The 19,116-nt window shown below is 40.7% G+C and overlaps 1 protein-coding gene across 5 annotated transcripts in view; it reads right to left on the bottom strand.

The window, feature by feature from the left end:
• MTMR4 (myotubularin related protein 4) overlaps positions 1-19,116 on the bottom strand; it is a 61,497-nt gene that overhangs the window by 3,405 nt on the left and 38,976 nt on the right. For all 5 annotated transcript variants that reach the window (XM_034421006.3, XM_034421008.3, XM_034421007.3 and 2 more), the window contains 15 exons: positions 18,690-18,806; positions 17,364-17,446; positions 16,604-16,770; positions 16,312-16,408; positions 15,375-15,488; positions 13,837-14,033; positions 13,225-13,353; positions 12,673-12,784; positions 11,819-12,014; positions 4,784-4,969; positions 3,853-4,023; positions 3,302-3,456; positions 1,455-2,664; positions 840-950; positions 218-306 (listed from right to left, as the gene is read on the bottom strand). In XM_034421006.3, the coding sequence (XP_034276897.1) occupies positions 218-306; positions 840-950; positions 1,455-2,664; positions 3,302-3,456; positions 3,853-4,023; positions 4,784-4,969; positions 11,819-12,014; positions 12,673-12,784; positions 13,225-13,353; positions 13,837-14,033; positions 15,375-15,488; positions 16,312-16,408; positions 16,604-16,770; positions 17,364-17,446; positions 18,690-18,806 (3,134 nt within the window). The remainder of the gene's footprint in view (positions 1-217; positions 307-839; positions 951-1,454; positions 2,665-3,301; positions 3,457-3,852; positions 4,024-4,783; positions 4,970-11,818; positions 12,015-12,672; positions 12,785-13,224; positions 13,354-13,836; positions 14,034-15,374; positions 15,489-16,311; positions 16,409-16,603; positions 16,771-17,363; positions 17,447-18,689; positions 18,807-19,116) is intronic.

Here is a 19,116-nt window from a genome sequence, read left to right as displayed (position 1 = left end):
AATTATTATTGTTTTGTCAAACTTTGGCTAAAAATAAATATAATGAACTCCTACTTCCCAAGAAGACACTATTCTACTATATTCCATTTATCCTCTATATAGAACTTGTTATTCCCTTTGTATTGCTCTCAATATTTGCCACATATTCTGCAGACATACTTAATAAAATGGAAAAAAAAGAGATGGGAAAATGAGATGTATCATATTATTACATTACCTGCAATGGTGTCTGCGTTTGGCCAACCAGAACTCACAGTCACAGTTAAAGCAGTGTGATGCCATATGGTCTGGAACCCAACGTGTGACCTGTTTAAAAACACAAAGTGTCATGGATGATTTTGGTTCTGTTTCTTACAAATAGCATATCTGTAAGGGAGGAAGCTACATAGCACACACACGTTAAGCTTTACTTTCAAAACAACTGTCTGAAGAATAATTCAAAAGGTGAAAAAAGGTAAAAAAAAAAACTTAAAAAACAAAACATAGAATAGAATTTTATTGGCCAAGTGTGATTGGACACAGAAGGAATTTGTCTTGGTGCATATTGGTTGTTTCATTAGAAAGAGTAATGTTTATTAAAAAGTTAAAAGAATGTCAGAGGAAAAAAAGAAGATCCTTGAGAGTAGACAACAAAAGAGAAATTATCTGTTTGAGAATGTTTTTTTTTTACTAAGGGGAATCAGATACAAAATATATCTTTATACCTCAATAGGAGAGAGCAGAATAGGGAAATATAGGGGAGGAAGCAGCAATGGGAATGGTTTCATCTTACATCATACCAAGTTAAAATACATAAATGTATCTCAAAGCAAACTAGTAAATAAAGAAATGTAACATGCCTCAGTTTCCCTTTTATCAACAGGCTCCCAGCTTGCTTCAGATAGACAGTCTTCACTATGATCAGAGTAAAAATCCTCATTTTCACTGCCATCTGACTCCTTGAGGCAAGTCTGCAAGGAAGACCATGAAAGCCATCAGATTATCTATATCACACATGATCACTTCCTTCAGAGTTTCAGCCTTCCTCCAAATGAACTGAAAATAACCACAAGATCATAGATAATAGCTTTCTAGAACTTCAGGCGTTATTCCAACTAGCTCAATATCATCTGCTGTGATTTCAGGTTCTACCATAATTGATCTTTTAACAGATGTGCAAAAAACCTGGCTCTTCTCTGTTTCGTGTGCTATTTGATAATGTCCATGCTATTATTATATTCAACACAGCAGAAATGTGGGAGATAGCATGGAATGGTAGAATGGAATGTGTGCGGCATATTTACGTCTAGAGAGGAAACATGTATCTTCATTAGTATGTTCACACATTTGTAGGTACAGAGTGCCTACAAACATGTTGATGGTAGCAGGATCTGTTCATTTTATCTAACTATATACATGCCTTCTTGGGGAAAAGTTAAGGAAACCATTAAAAAAGCTCCACCAGTGTCACTTACAAAGTCATCTTCATAGTCCATCTGTGGTTCAGCTGGAGTTGGATAGCAATGACGGATGTCTAATCTATGCTGAAGTTCCCGCACCTGCCTACGCAACTGCTCAACCTCCTGCTTATAGGTAGCTTCGATCTGCCGCAACCTATGCTGGATTACATCTGTGGGGAAGGGAAGTCCATCATCATCTAGATAGAGGGGAGGCACTGGAGAAGGGCTGTTTGGTGGCATGTGTTTGGAGCCAGGTGCCTGCTTCAAATGGCAAGGGAGCCACAGTTTGCTGGACCTCCCCACAAGGCCTGTGCAGTGTGTGCCAGAATAGATGGAGCAGCCAGGAGGCTTTGCACTTTCTTTCAAAGGCCATTGGCCACTGAGGCACAGTCCAGAGGTCCAGAAGTGTCTACTGTTCAGTCTCTTGTTACAACAGCCATAGGACAGGAGTCGTCGGGGACCCATATCACCCCCGGGAAGTGATGTCCCCATCCCTTGAAAACTGTCCCAGTTTGCTGCTAGAAGAGAGAATTCGCTCATCTGGCTTTGAGAAACTCCTTTTCGCCACAACTCTGTCTGAATTTTCCCTGTATGGTTGCCCTCCTCTCCGTGCTTGACGTTGCCAATTTTCCCATCCAATTCTTCTTTTTGACAACCTGGAGCACTGTGTCTTGGAACAGTCAGAGCTGGCTGACCTGAACTGGGATGACCTGCTGAAGTCTGGCTGGCGGAGGATTCTGGATGAGAAGTTTGAACAAGATCCCAAGTGCCATTGGATATCAGGCCAGTGTCTTTGACATGATTGCAGGATAATTTTTCAAACACCTGTGTTTGTCCAGAATTTGGAGTTGGGACTGGGTCTTCTGTTGCTTCTGAATCCGCTCTACTTACTGCTTCTACCTCAGAAGGCACAGCACTTAACTGCTGAGACACTTCATGTTTCTGTGGTCTTTGTGGTCGACTGATTCTGTGACTGTCAGAGGTGGTGCTGCCAGCGCTATGCAGGGGATAGAATTCCTGCTGGTGTTGAGGTACTTGAAGCAACTCATCTTCTCTGGTTTCTTTGCTTGTCACTGTCTCTTCAGCACTGGGATGTCTGGATTCCAAACCCACCCTGACATCTTGACAATGGTTGTTCAGATTTGGATCACTTGATGTGCGGGTCAGCAGACTGCTAGGATCACATGCTGAGAGAAGATCATCCATGGATCTTGTCTTTGGTAATCTGAAACAACAAAAGTCAATTCAGACAACAGGGATAATGCATATTTTGCCTAGAGATACACTTACAAGAAGCTGCCCACTGCAGAGCCTTAGAGGAAAATACATGCATGCACGTATGTTTTCTCCCCCCATCTCTCCCCAACATGCTTGCATGCACACACACACACACACACATGGAGACCTTTTATAATTCAAAGGTTTTCAATTATTTTCTAGTATTATAGTAAGTAGTCAGAAGGAAGGAAGGAAAAACTCTAGTCAGGACTGCAGATGCAAAACAGTTCCTTATGGTATTTTCCCTGGATATAGTTAGGACAGATCCTTGATTTTTTTCCCTAAACCACTTTAAAGACTCATAAATAATCACCAAGTAAATGGGAAGCATTATTTCCTAATCTATAAAATTAAAAAGGTCACATCAAACTACCCTTTTAAAGCAGTGAAAATTTTCAGACAATACAGATAAGTAAAATGATTAGCACAACCCTAAATCCAACCCTCTAGAATCTTCTATATAAACTACACTGTAATTGATCAGGATAAGTAAGGCCCTTATAAATAAGAGGCCATTACAGAGGTATCCAAAGTAGTGTTAGAAATCCTGAATTGCACAATTCATAGAACTATTTTTCTCCTACCTGTCAAGCGACCGACTGCTGAACTCTTGAGTCTGAGATCCAGAAGGCAAGTAAAGATCCATGCCTTCTTCTCCTAAAGGACATGGAGATGAAGTTGGAAGATATACAGCTGTCCAGAGATGCAATGCACGTACATGGCACACTGGATGCAGCACCTTGACATCAAAGATGGAGGAAAGAAGATTCAGGAAGAGGAGGAGAAAACCAGCATAAGCCAAGAGTCTGGTAGCTCGTGAAGGTGAACCTCTAACTAATAATTGATAATGAGCTACAATTCCAGTTGTCCTATCTAACTGAAAGATACAGAGGAACCACTGGACCTTCTTCCTCCTTCCATTTTCAAAGAAACAGAGGGGAAAAACAAAGGCTTCACAAAGCCCAGCCTGCCAGAAAGAGGCAGAACTCAAAGTGAAGTGGTGCCCACAGTAAGGACTGTTACAAAACTTTTAATCCTGCATGAGGGAGAAGCAACCTATATTTGGGCTTCTGTCCCCCATTGCATGAAAATTTTTCTCTCCTGCCAACCTGGCACAAATGGGAATTTTACTTACTTGCTCATTAGCAGGCATGTAGAGCAGATTGTGGAAATTTTTGTTACCAGCTCTCAAAAGGGACCAAACTGAGCAGGTGCGTTTGGCAATGTTGTGCAGCTCACGTTCACAGGGGCTGTTTCCAAGGAAGGTCCCATAAAGGCAGGAATATGTGTGTTGGACTAACTTTACCTGCAAGTAAAGGAGAAATTTAGGGATTTGAGAGAATTTTCACAAGAGCCCATGGTGGAGGCAGCTTATTGATATAGTACTGCTTTAACAACAATGTAGTGCATTATGTCAAACCTTTGCAATGGGTAAGCAGAAGTTCAATAATAATAATAATAATAATAATAATAATAACAACAACAACAACAACAACAACAACAACAACAACAACAATTTGGATTTGGTTAAATGTTCCCAAAGTCAAGATCATAAGTTTTGCTCTTAGCTTAGTTAGACACAAAAAGCTTTTTTTTAAAAAAAAAAATGATACACTATTTTTTCTGGTTTCTTTTACTCTTCACATAGTGGGATTAAATAGACTGTATCCACTAACTAACAGGTGAAAATCAGGATAGTACAACATGTTACCTGCCTTGCTAGGTATGAAATGTATGCATTTTGATAAACAGCTCTTTCTTATTACTAAAGAAATAAAGCACACTATGTTAGCATACAGATTACAGCACAGCATTTTAGTAGCACTTTCAGAAAAATCTATTTTTTATAATAATTCAGTGAAAGAGAAATGAATGCTTTTTTCAAAGGCTTCACAATTTATCTATACCACAGAGATTTATTGTAGTAATTCAACTAGCGTGGACAATCGAAAGGAAAAATGACCCCATAAGAACCATAATCACTTTTGCTTTAGAAACATCAAGCTGTCATTGAACACTGATCTATCTTGGTATTGAAATGTATATCCTCTAACACTTGCCCTTACCAAGAAAGCTTCATTAAATTCAAAAAGACAGGGAAACTGCTTGAGCAGCTGGTGAACAGAATCCAGCCACTGTAAAAACACTGGACACTGTTCGTTCTGATCTTCTGCCTTTTCCTGGTGTCCACATCGATCCCCAAATTTATGGCCAAAATCCAGCCAATCTGATTCAACCAGCACCTGGAAACCCTGGCAATGAAAGGAGATAATTTCAGTAATATAGATTTTCTGAGTAGGCTGCAATAGAAAATGTTAATTCCATAGCTGCCGACATTATTCACCTGTTCTCAAATCATTTGTGCATGTATCATAGCATCTTTAGTTCTTCTTCCTTATTTTCCTGTCCTTGCTTTCATGATTATGTCATCTACAGTAGTGGCCAAAATTGTGGAAACCTTTTGGGGAAAGTGTATTTTTGAGGTTTGATGGCTAATAACACCACTTTTTTTTTTGGAGTTTCAAGGTAATCATACTCCACTGCTGGAATGGCCTGGGAATAGCCCAGACCTTAACCCAATTGAAAATCTATGGAGCTGACTAAAGAAACTTGTTAGTCAGAAGCAACCCAGCAATAAAATTTATTTTATTTTATTTATTTTTGAATTTGTATACCGCCCTTCTCCCTGAGGACTCAGGGCGGTGAACAGCCAAATAAAAACATCAAATACAAATATTAAAATACAGTTAAAAATATATATATATAAATTTGGCCCCATTAATTAAAACAATAAACCAAACAATTAAAAACACTTAAAAAGAATTAGGCCAGCCCGGCTTGTTGGAAAAGGAAGGTTTTAAGGGCACGGTGGAAGGCACTGAGGTCATGGATTCTCCTTATCTCAGGGGGCAACTGATTCCAGAGGGTGGGAGCCCCCACAGAGAAGGCCCTCCCCCTGGGGGTCACCAGCCTGCATTGTTTGGCTGATGGCACCCCGAGGAGGCCCTCTCTGTGGGAGCGCACGGGTCGATGGGAGGTCGTCGGTGGCAGCAGGCGGTCTCGGAGATAGCTAGGCCCTATGCCATGGAGCGCTTTAAAGGTGATAACCAACACCTTGAAGCGCACCCGGAAGACCACTGGGAGCCAGTGCAGCTCGCGCAGGAGCGGTGTTACATGGGAGCGCCATGCTGCTCCCGTCACTACCCGCGCTGCTGCGTTCTGGACCAGTTGGAGCCTCCGGGTGCTCTTCAAGGGGAGCCCCATGTAGAGAGCGTTACAGTAATCAAGGCGAGAGGTCACGAGGGCATGAGTGACTGTGCACAGGGAATCCCGATCAAGAAAGGGCCGCAACTGGCGGATCAGGCGAACCTGATAAAAGGTCCCCCTGGTTACAGCCGTCAGATGTTCCTCCAAGGACAGCTGTGTATCCAGGAGGACTCCCAGATTGCGAGCCCTCTCTGTGGGGGCCAAAGACTCGCCCCCAATAGTCAGTGATGGAGTCAACTGACTATATCGGGATGCCGGGAACTACAGCCACTCAGTCTTGGAAGGGTTGAGCCTAAGCCTGTTCCTCCCCATCCAGATCCGTACAGCCTCCAGGCACTGGGACATCACTTCAAGGGCATCATTGGGGTGGCCTGGGGTGGAGATGTACAGCTGAGTATCATCAGCGTACTGATGGTATCTCACCCCAAAGCCACGGATGATCTCGCCCAGCGGCTTCACATAAATGTTGAACAGGAGGGGCGAGAGGACCGACCCCTGAGGCACTCCACATATAAGAGGCCTCGAGGTCGACCTCTGCCCCCCTGTCAACACGAACTGCGACCGGTCGGAGAGAAAGGAGGAGAACCACCGTAACACGGTGCCCCCCATCCTCAACTCTTCCAACTGGTGCAGCATGATACCATGGTCGATGGTATCAAAAGCCGCTGAAAGGTCTAACAGGACCAGAACAGAGGAGCAACCCCTGTCCCGAGCCCTCCAGAGATCATCGACCAACGCGACCAATGCCGTTTCCGTGCTGTGCCCAGGCCTGAAACCAGACTGGAACGGATCCAGATAGGATGTTTCCTCCAGGAATTGCGGAAACTGTTGCGCGACCACACTCTCAACAACCTTCGCCAGAAAGCGAAGGTTGGAGACAGGACGATAGTTGGCCAATATTGCCGGATCCAGGGACGGCTTCTTGAGGAGAGGCCTCACCACCGCCTCTTTCAAGGCCGCGGGGAAGTAACCCTCACTCAATGAAGCGTTGATAACACCCTGGAGCCAGCCTCGTGTAACCTCCCGGGAGGCCAGTACCAACCAGGAGGGACACGGGTCCAGTAAACATGTGGCCGCACTAAGTCTCCCCAAAATCCTGTCCACATCATCGGGAGTCACAGCATCAAACTCCTCCCAGATAACATTCTCAAGACTATTCCTCGTCACCCTGCCCTGATCTACCCAGTCAGAGTCCAAGTCCCCCCGGATCTGAGCGATTTTGTCATACAGGTATTGTCCGAAATCCTCCGCCCTGCCTTCCAAGGGATCCTCCCACGCTCCCAGATGGAGCAGGGAGCGGGTTACCCTGAACAGGGCTGCCGGACGATTCCCTGATGACGCAATAGAGGCGGAAAAGTAATTACACTTTGCCGTCTTTATCGCCACTAGGTAGGTCTTAATATGCAACCTTACCAGTGTTCGGTCAGATTCAGCGCGACTGGCCCTCCAACCGCTCTCTAGGCGTCTTTTCCGGCGTTTCATCTCCCTCAGCTCCTCGGTGAACCAAGGAGCCGCGAGGGATCGACAGCGGGTCAGAGGCCGCAAAGGCACGACTCGATCCAAGGCCCCACCAGCCGCCCGATCCCAGGCAGCTACCAGGTCCTCGGCCGAGTTGTGTGCCAGATCATCAGGAATTGGCCCAAGCTCCGTCTGGAACCTATCAGGATCCATCAGGCGCCTGGGGCGGACCCATCTAATTGGGACCGCCTCCCTGCGGCGGGGTGTAGCGGTTCTATTAACCCAGTTAATAGAAGCAATCCTTCAATTTTGGTTTCACATTATAACAGCTGCAGAACTAAACGACTTGGTTCATTCCATGGGAAGACATTGAAAGGCTGTAATTCATGTTAAAGGTTACCCAACTAAGTATTAACTGATGTGACAATTTTTGTATATCTCGTTTTTTCTACGTGTTTCATTTTTTCTTCTTTAAATTGTAACTGCTATTCTAATAGCAAATCCTTCATAAAACTTATTGCTTAAATTCGTGATTAAATTATCTTTCCATTGATATATAATTTTATGGTATTACTCCAAAAATAAGTGGTGTTATTAGCTAGTTTTTAAAAATACACTTTTCCCAAAAGGTTTCCACAATTTTGGCCACTACTGTATAGTGTTTTATTCCTCCAGTTCATCAACTAGGCTTCAGTAGGGGAGCTTCTGCCCAGCTTTGGCTACTGCATAGCTGCCCCCCTTTTTGGAACAAGATATTTTATTGATAGTAACCTCAACATCTTGCCCTCACCTCCTTGAAATTAAACCAGTACAGTGACAGTACTAGTTCGGTGACAGTACAGTACAGTCTATTTGGGACTCCCTTTGAAAATTCAACAAAAACTGCAGTTACTTGAGGCTGCTTAGTTTCTGGTAAGTAAAAGCCAATGCAGTAATATCAATTATGTTTTGTGGGTATTGTATTGACTTACCATTAGGGTTTTGAGTACAATTCAAATGCTGGTGTTAATTTATAAAGTTTTATAATAGGCGTGGCTATCTGTAACCTTGGAGACTATTTTCTCTGTACTGAATCATAAGGGTTGCTTCAGCTCTCCTCCCACAAAGAGCAGAGAGGAATAGGAGATAACTCTCCTGCCTGAACAGCTCACCCTTGCACCATATACATACTTTGAAAGTTGTAATAACATCTAAATGACACTGCGTGCATCCTGAGTTGTGACATACTGTAGGTATATTCTTTTATCATGTGGCATGCAATAGTATTTGCCTCTTCCCTGGCTACTTTGCCCCACCATTGGAGATGTCCAAGTCTTGGAGGCCTGAATGTTTTCCAGACTGTCCATTTTCAAGAATGGACACTTTCCCTTATCTTCCTTTTGTCAATTTAATATCAAGCCACAGGGGGATCTTTTTTTGTCAAGAACTAGAATTTCTTACCAGAAAACTGTCAGGGGATGCATGCTAATGATAGGTGAGTTACATACCAACTGTAAGAGATCAAGCCAAAATATGGCAAGACTTCTCTTTTCAATCCACTTTTCTTACTCCAAATAAGTAAACTAAAAGATCTATTAAATACAGCATTTTCTTTCCATGGTAGCATCTAACCAGATGTCAATGGGAGGCATATAAGAAGGAGCATAAAGACAATGCTAGTGCTCCAATTTATATTTCCCAGCAGCTGATATCAAAAAACATGATTTCCATTATCAGCTATCATCAAAGGTTAATCATGGCTAGGTTTTCTAGGACATAACTGTATCTTTACTATGAACAGAACATATGCTGATCTAATCTACTGAATTCTAAATTACTTTGGAATCTGGTATCATTACCTATTGCATTTGCTAATTGATTCCTTGCAGAAACTTTTAAAATATAAATAACAAAACCATGTGTGTAAATTTATCCTCGTATGGCATGTATTATTAGTCTTGACTGATTAAATCCTGAAATAAAAACACAGGCTTATCCCAAACCAAAGAAAAAATAAGACAAATGTCTATTGTCTCCAACTGCAGATCACTCAGACAAAAAGATGGGGAAAAAATGCTTTGCTTTAGGCAATTCTGTACAGCATCTCCCATGTAAGTTAAAATTCTCCTAAAACAGCGGTTCTCAACCTGGGGGTCGCGACCCCTTTGGGGGTCGAACGGCTATTTCACCGCCCCCCGCCACGCCTTCACTCACCCTCACCCTCTGCCTCTGTTGGATCACCGGTCGCTTACCCCGCCCACTCCCAATCTATTGCTGCCTCCTGAGTCCCAGCTGATGGCTAGAGGGAAAAAAACTGTTTAAATTCTTGCAGCGGGGCTTCAAAGGGCCGCCCTACAGCTGATCAGTGTTAAAAGAAAACAAATGAGTAGACCGGTGCCTGCAAAAATAGAAAAAAACAGCCCCTTTCAGCTTCAGCATAGGTTAATTACCATAAGTTGATTTGATCAGCCTCTCGACTCTCAGCTGATTTGCTCTCAGCTATTTTGTGGAGGGCTCTGTTGCTAGCTAGCTGCAAAGAGGTAAATTACTGGAGCAGATTTTTTTGCCCCCTAGCTATGCTGAAAAAGCAAAACTGAAAGTAAAGCAGGGTCTTTGCTGCAATGTGACAAAATGAGGCAAGAGAGATTTCTTTTTCTTTTTCCTCACCAAAAAAGATAGGTGCAAAATTGCAAACAATGGGAAATTTAGGGCAAAAGAGGTGGTTCAAGATTTTAAAACACAAAAGAAAAAAAGCTCTATTTAACTAGGGAATTGTAATAATTGAGATACTATTAATTGTATATTGTGTTGAAAGCAGAAATGGTTAAGTTGTGGTTTGGAGGAATATATGGGGGAAATTATTTGGTTTATTATTATTGGTAAATATAATTAATTGATTTATAAGAAATTGGATTGCATGGAAATAATTGGAATATTCATGTTCATATTGATTAATATACAAAAAAGATAGTTATATAACTAATTGATTTATATTAAAATGTTGAATTTGTATTAAACAACTGTATTACATAATTACATAATCAACCAATGTGAGGATGGGTATAAAAATAGATGACAATGTGAAGGGGTATAATATAGAATAGAAGGGAAAAATTGAATTTGATTAAGATTAGAGATGAGGATGAGGGGTAATACTGGTTTTTTAAAAAAAATAGATGAGGAATAAATATGGCAAAAAGGAAATATAGAAATTGTAAATTTAATTGAAATGACTAAACACTGTTTAAATTTGTGAACCGGCTAAATACTCTGTTCAAAGAAAATAAATTGTATGTTTGTATGTGTATTTCTAATTATTGCTATTTATTCATATTTGTTCTCTTTTATTCTTTAAAGTTTAACAATTCATTCTTTATCTTAATATCTTTATATTTGTTTGGGGTTGGTTTCTTCCCTTTCATCTTTTTTATTGTACAGCAATCTTTCTCCTCAAACCTACCACCTCTCTCTTTTTTTCCCTTACTTTCTCTTCCCCCCCTCTTCTTCTCCTCCCTACTTCCTCTTCCTTTCTCCTTCTCCTCCTCTCTTCCTCCCTCTTTTACCCTCACTCCTACTCTAATTTCCCTTCCCTTCCTTCATCCCTCTCTATTGCTGTATCCTTTTATGCATATGGACTACTCAGAGGGCTGAAAAAGTTATTTTTGACTGGTCCTCGCACTTTTGACCAGTCCTCGAACTTACGACTGTCCTCACATTTTACGTTTTTGCCCTATCTTGTCACCATGGTGAAGAGAAGCAGTTGTGAAATGAGTGACATGGTTGTTAAGAATGCTACAATGGGCATAAATGATGACCAGTCATAAGTGCGAAGACCGGTCAAAAGTGCGAGGACCTGTCAGAAATCACTTTTTCAGCCCTCTGGGTAGTCCTTTTGTGCACATGGACTACTCAGAGGGCTGAAAAAGTTATTTTTGATTGGTCCTCGCACTTTTGACCAGTCCTCGAATTTACGACCGTCCTCACATTTTACGTTTTTTGCCCTAGAAGAAGCAGTTGTGAAATGAGTGACATGGTTGTTAAGAATGCTGCACGGGCATAAATGTGAGGATGGTCATAAGTGTGAGGACCAGTCAAAAGTGCGAGGACCTGTCAGAAATGATTTTTTTTCAGCCCTCTGAGTAGTCCCTATACACATAGCCATGGCCACCCGGTCACATGACCAGCTAGCCACGCCTATCCAGTCACATGACCTCCAAGCCATGTCCACAAAATAAGCCATGCCCACAGAATCGATAGTAAAAAATTTTAGAACCCACCCCTGGTTGGGGGTCACCACAACATGAGGAACTGTATTAAAGGGTCGCGGCATTAGGAAGGTTGAGAACCACTGTCCTAAAAGCTACTTCTGAGCTGCTAAGACAACTGAAGCCGAATACCTCCATAGTTCTATAATAGGGATCCAGAAGAATCTTTGCCAAGGCAACAATCTGAGGGGTTCTGTCCCAACCATCAGAGCAATGAACCAACACAGGGCGTCCTTCTCGGTCAACAGCATTTGAGACCAGCACAGCTGCCTTCAGCATGATGGAAAGATGCTGTAGCCACTTGGTGCTTTCTAGTGCTGACAGCCAGCTGAAAGGAAATGCATAAAGATTATGGCCAACATAAATACTTTTTTTAAGAGCTGGAAACAAGAAACCCAAATCCAGCTTGTGCCAAATAGAAAGTTTTCACTGAGAAAAGGGATGTGCAAAATGCACAAAATGCAAAGTCAAAATCAAAAACTTGTTTCAGCTCAAATGGGTTAGTTTATCGATTCTGGAATGTTCCAAGTTTAAAACAGCTTTACTTCAAATTCAAAAGAGTTTCTAAACTATTGAAACATTTAAAACATGTTGCTAACTGTACATTGATGGTGTGTACATAAAAATATTTTTGTTTGACTGTGTTGAACCTGCCCTTAATCAATTTAACTTAGCGACCTAGTGCTGTGAAGGACCAAAGGAAAAAAAGAGTCCCCTGTAGCCAAACTTTCCATATTATTTGCAGTTATACAAATATCTTTGATAATTTTTCTCTACCAGAATAATTATGTATCCCCACATATAAACCTAATGAAAAACAAGTGAATTATACAACAACAAAGAGATCACTCTGCACAGGATAAATCTTCAGAGCATTCCTCTTTTCTTTCAGTTCTGGCAGAAAGAAAATCTGTGTTTTATAGTCCCACAGATAATGGAATTCCATAAAGAACATAGCTGTTTGACAAATACTACTTGGAACTTACTTGCTAGGATCTGGCATCTGACTGCATACTGCCCTCAGGTACTGGAAGCTATTACGGATGGAATGAATGTTAGCCATACCCATGAACACCACTTCACAGTTAGGGTAATATTCTGAAAAATGTCAAATAGAAGGAGAAAATTAGTTGGAAGTTAAATAAGCCTATCTAACACATAAAATATCTTCAACTGTAATCCTCTTTAATGGGAATAGTTCACATTGACCTATCCATAAGGAATCACCCTATGATTATGATATGTATATTGGAAAAGTACCTTATGATTTTAATTCCATACAGACTCAATAACTTTATTATTTCAAGTGAGTTGTAGTTTCCAATACATCCTGTGGATTTTTATAATTTAATGGCTCCACTGTAGTCAAACGAGCCTCCTAAAAACTCATTATAAACTCAAGAAGTTGGGATGGAAGTAAAAATAGAACCTTGATGGGGAAGGTGCTCAAAAATAGCTTCACTTGCTTATGCACCCTTTGTAAGTAGGATGCAACAGTGAATAGGTGGCCTAAGAAAGCCAGAAAATCATGCTTGTACCTTCACATTCACAGCCTCCTCCTTTGGCTCTGTTGGCAACCGCTGCAGTGTAGGACCGAGCATCCAAAATCAGCAGTTTCTGAGGTGTTGCTGAATTCTCTACACTTGAACATGCAGTCAATGATGAATCTGCAAAAGGTCAAATAGGAATTTCTCATGTCTTAAACAGACATACAGTTTGATCAACAATACAGAATTCAGAATGCTGAGATCAGCTGAGGTCACAAAAGCTGGTTACAACAGACATTGCCATCCATCCAAAAAGTACAATCTTTCATAATATGCTCTTTTGGAGTTTCACTGGCTCACTGAAAAAAAAAAGGTTTCTGTCAAAAAAAAAAACTTTTCCAAAAAAGCAAGAACAATGTTCAGCTTCTTAAACACTACGTTCTAATACCATGGGGATTAATTATATTGAATGCACTATAAAAGAGTGGTTGTGGTTCCACGTTTTTAATTTCTACTTTTATTTTTGTTTTTACTATTGATGGTTTTTATATTGTTTTATACTATTTTATTGTTTGTAAGCCATCCAGAGTTCTTTTTAAGATAGGTTAGGTAGCATTTGTGCAGCAATGGAAATCAGAATGGAAATAGAATTGGCTTACTTACCAAATCCTGCATCGCAGGCCTCATTTCCATCACTAAGCCCAGATAGTGGGGTCCCCCCAGCCAGCCTCTGTCCAGGATTCAAGGCACAGGCTTTGGCAATGGAAGTTACCAGATATTCATCATCTGCATTGCGCCAGCCCCACCAACTAATCTCAGGTTGACTGCAGCGTGCAATCACTGCCCCATTGCGCAAATGTCTAAAAAAGAATGAGTCCTATTAGTCCTAAAATGCAAAGTGTTTCAACAAGTCCCAGTTTGACTGAAAAATCAAATACTCCTTTCATAGTGGAAGCACCAAGTATATGCTTATAATAATAGATTAAGGAGATGAGGGGTCCTTGGTGCTCCCTCAACCTGGTTGTTTTCTTGCAGATTTTTTTTAACCAAATTAGGGGGGTAATGAATTGTCTGCAAGAAAACAACCAAGCTCAGAGAGTACCAAGGACTCCTCATTTCAACCCTGAACTACATTCTCCTTTATTAGATTAAGGAGAGGCTTGGTGAAATTTTGACTGGAGAGCCAATTTAAGACAAGGCAATATTCCTGACCCTCCAGATCTGCTTAAGTGTAGCTCCTATCATCATCATTGTAATACATCCAGAAGACACAAGTTGAACTAGGAGATTTCAGATACAATAGTAGATGCAATTAGCAAGTATGAATAATTTTTTTGGCTTATAAAGGGAAATGCAAGAAACAGTGATTTGAAGTCATACACAAAAAGGATTTGATTAGCTTCCAAATGTGCATTAGAAAATTGAAACTATATAATCTGAGATAGCTGTTAAACTCAAAATAGGATGATACTCTTTCCTCCTAGTAGTACCTGTTTCGGAAGGAGGAGTATTAGGTATATCTTCCACCTCTAATTATTTACAAAAAATAATAAAGATGAGTGAATGAGTGAATGAATGAATGAATAAATGAAAAATCTCTGAGATAACTAGGCAGGCACCAAATGGTGCTTTAAATAATGTATTATCTGATACATTCTCATTTTAATCTCCATGATCTATCCTAAAATGATACTGTTGTTTCAATAATGGAATCATTTAATGCAGGGGTATCAAACTCAAGGCCCGCGGACCAGATACAGCCCACAGGGTGCTTAGATCTGGCCCGTGGGGCTGCCCTGGAAACAGTGAAGGACTGGCCCAGGTGCGCTCTGCCAGCGAAAAAGGAGCTCAGGAGGGCCACATGTTGCAGGAGGCCATTGCAGCCGAAAACCGAGCCTGGGAGGGATGCCCCGACATGAGTGACGTCAAGCTGGCCATGCCCACCCCAGCCACACCCAGCCAGCCCCCAAGGTCAAACACAACCCTGATGTGGCCCTCAATAAAATCGAGTTTGACACCCCTGATTTAATGGAATAGTGTCAATAATGGAATCTTAAAGAAGAGCTTGGCTACACAGTTAAACAAAAATTAGAAGAAAGAATACTTTATCACTAAGGTATTAGAAAAAATACCCTAGTGATAAGATTTCAGTTGACACATAAGTCTTTGCACGGCCTTCTTACAAGACATGAGTTTTGTACCTATAAACAACCACTGGAATCCTCTTCCAAGATCTAAAAGAAGCTACATTCTCCAGTTCCTTGTCAGTGATCCAAACAGGAACCAAAAGTTTCTGTGGGTAGCTGGTACATAACCTAAGGAGGAAAATTCAAACTGATGATCAGAAATTGATTATGGGGCAGGGGGCGAGAATAAAAAACCAAGATCAAATTCCAAATCTTTAACCTGCCAGATCATATGAATTAACTAATTAATATTTTTGATATTTTCAAGTTTTCTTTAGTTTACATAAATAGGTAAGATGACAGATGATCTTAGTTCATCTATAATAGTGTTTCTCAACCCTGGCAATTTTAAGATGTGTGGACTTCAACTCTTAGAATTCCCCAGCCAGCCATGTTCAAGACTGATCTATAATCATACAAAAGCTGCAATTATGATTCTGTACTAATAGTCATATAAACCGCAGATCTGATGTTCTTTTGGATGAACATGAAACATCAAAAGTACTAACAGATTACTTATACCAGATTCATATTATTGGTGATATTATGGCTGAAAACTGTTAGAATCCCCATAAATATAATAATAAGAGCAATATCAATTTTAATTTGACTCAAGGCACTAAGGATAGAATGACAAGCAACAATAGATGTGGGTCTCCTTTCAGACATGCAATGTGATGAGGGCATAGGAATATAAAAAGAAGTTCTTGGGATACGTTTGTGAGGTACAAGTGAGAAAAGGCCACTGTAATAACACATAAAATAACAATAAATGCTATTTTATTATCACAAGATAGATATTTTAATATTACATTAGCTTGAACTGCTTTACATGTTGTCTAGCTATAAGATTATACTGTTACATCCTAGCATTTACAAGACAAAGGATATAATGCTGTTGATACCACCACCACCACCCCTTTACAGTTATCTGGTAAATTTAAAGGCTCACTTGTAGTTGTTATTAATGTCAGAAACCCTCCACACATTCTGCAAGTCAAAGCCCATTCGAGCTAATTCCATTTCAAACCGATATTTCACATGGTCTCCTGCAAAACGAACAGTAATTAACATCAACAACAATCAATTTTGTCAGAAATTATGACAAAATAACTCAACAGATCTCTGTATTACAATATCCAACTAGGAATTGATAGAATTGGTTGCATAACTAACCCTGGACAGTGGCTTTCAAGAGGCTTGGATCTATAGCTGTAGATGCAATGTAACTCATAACAACTTACCTGGGCGGCAAAGGTGGGCATGCTGGTCTTCCTCATCAGTACAAACTCCTAAGCACCAGGCATGATAAGCAAATGCAAATAGGTCTTCTAGTTTGGTGGGGCGTGCAATGGCTCGGCTCAGCCTTTTCAACCATTCCTGACATTGCTTAAACGTAGAGAAATGGCACCTACAGAAACAGAAGTACACATACATTCAGTGCCTAGGAAAGATGGTCTGACAAGGGAATTTCAGGTAAACTCCTGAGGGGAAAGGGAAGGGAAAACAACCTATTGAAAAATAAAAATGCTAGGGACTCCCTGACACAAAGAGCTGCAGTGCTACTGAAATCACTTTAAAAACTTAGCAACGATAGCTAACAAAAAAAAAAATTTTTTTTTACAATAGAGGATCTATTAATCGCCATCAACTATGGCAGAAACTGAGCCTTTGCTTATGTATATTTTCCAAGACTCTTAGCTGTCCACTGCTGGAAAGCAAACAGATTAAAGAATTTTACTTTACTTCATGTTGGCAGCTTCTATGTTTAGAGTGACAGGAACCTGGCAGTATCATGGTTCAGGGCAGAAGTAAAAAAAGTCGTAGTATCCCAGTTTGTTGCTGGATTACATTTTCCACCAATAACTATGCTGGCATATGTTGTCAGAAGCTGGAAATCAAAAACATCTGCAGGCTGCATGTTATCCATCTCTAGTTTGAGCGAATCACATTTGCTGAGTCTCACCAAACTTTAGGAGTAAGATGTTATTAGACATCCCCTACCTGACTACTTTGGAATCTTTGCAGACAATATGGAGCTGGAACATATCCCGACTCTCTACGCTTTCCATCATTCTCAAAGGCACCTAAAAACAAAGGCAAAGGATGGATGAACAGGTATGTAGACAGTCAACTAGACAATAAGCTAACCTAATATCTTATCAGGTATTCTAATGGTATTATGGAAACAGTAACATTAGTTGTAAGTTATAGTAGGAGCAGGAATAAACTCAATTTGGCATGTAGCAGATTTCCTTAGTAATGTAGGGATAGTATTGAAGAGACAGCAAGGCAGTTTCTAACTTTTCATCCTTTTCAAATGAACTTTCACTAACAACTAATCATGTCCATCAATGGCACCCTCACCTGGATTGGGAGGTCCATCAGAGAGTCAAACAGTATTTGCTTATATGATGCATGGACTATTGCAATACACTCTAGATGGGGCTGTCCTTGAAAACCACTCAGAAGCATAAAAGTGTCAACTATTCCTAAATGCAACAGCACGGGCAATTATGGGGACATCTCATAAGAGCCCTTATAACACCTTCGTTCTATGGTCAACTAGTTACCAGAAGACTTCTGGGTACAACTCAATGTGATGGTTATTACTTAAAAAGCCTATAGCACAAGGGCTGGTTATCTAAAGAACTATCTGCCTTCTGTGACTTTGATATGGCCTGTATGATTTGGCAGAGTTGACATGTTCCAGGTCCTATCCATTAAGCAGTGTAACCTGGGAGGGAGGAAGGGAAGGGGATAGATTAAATTGTCCAATGTATGGTAAAAAAGGAATAGCCAATGAATATCGGAAATGTATGAATCTCAGTGCAATTAGAAATCATGTTTTATCATTGAATATGCACAGCTTACTCCTTTCAAAGCAGATGGCAATCTGAAGCTACAGCTTTTCCATAAACAAAGCAAAGATCATGCTAGGAGTTTGCCTTCATGAAGGCAATTCTTCCTTAAAGAAATAATTCCCTAACCCAAATTGACAAACATTCTCTTTGAAACATTTTGCAAGGCATGGTGGTACCCTGGGCCTTGGCCCGTTTGGAACTGGGCTGCACAAGTGGTGGATGAGTGGCAGGTGCTTGCACTTGCATATACCACTCACACAAAACCATCCCCTCTCCTCCCCCACCCCCTCCAGGTCACGAAACTGGAAAGGTTGGGGCCCACTGGGACAGGGGACTCTTCAAGTTTGCTTTGCAGCTCAGCGAGAAGATAAGCTACATAATATGTTTCAAAGAAGAAGAAAAAGATTAACATAGGAAACTATCAGCTCTGCCATAAATAACCACAAAGTATATTAAGAAGACTTACATTGATTACAGAATCCTTAAACTTGATATGGAGCCGGTAGTTAGAGATGGCAATGATGGCATCACTTGCATGGCCCAGATATTCCACACCCTCTCCTTGTAGCACAGTAAATGGAACCTAGAAAAGGGAAATTCACACTTTAAAGTAGTTGCCGATTAACCAGGCAAGGCTACAGGGAAATATAGTATATCTCCACATAACCAATGGAATGCTCCGTTCAGAAAGAGACAAATTAAACACTTGTTTTCCAGCCCAAATTTCTAGTGTTAAATGTGTTGCGAATACATTATCTGAAGAAACTTTTATTTTGTTCCTACCTGAATTAAAATATCATTCTCAGAAATTCTACTCCAGGTGTCCCTCAACCCTGGCCTGTTTTCAGTGCTAAGCAATTACGTTTTATTTTCCAGGGTATTTTAATATTAAT

This window comes from Pantherophis guttatus, chromosome 1 (genome assembly GCF_059756535.1).
Source record: "Pantherophis guttatus breed Tessera chromosome 1, ASM5975653v1, whole genome shotgun sequence".
NCBI lineage: Eukaryota > Metazoa > Chordata > Lepidosauria > Squamata > Colubridae > Pantherophis > Pantherophis guttatus.
The sequence above is the reverse complement of the archived record's forward strand: the minus strand, read 5'-3'. Positions and strand labels throughout refer to the sequence as shown.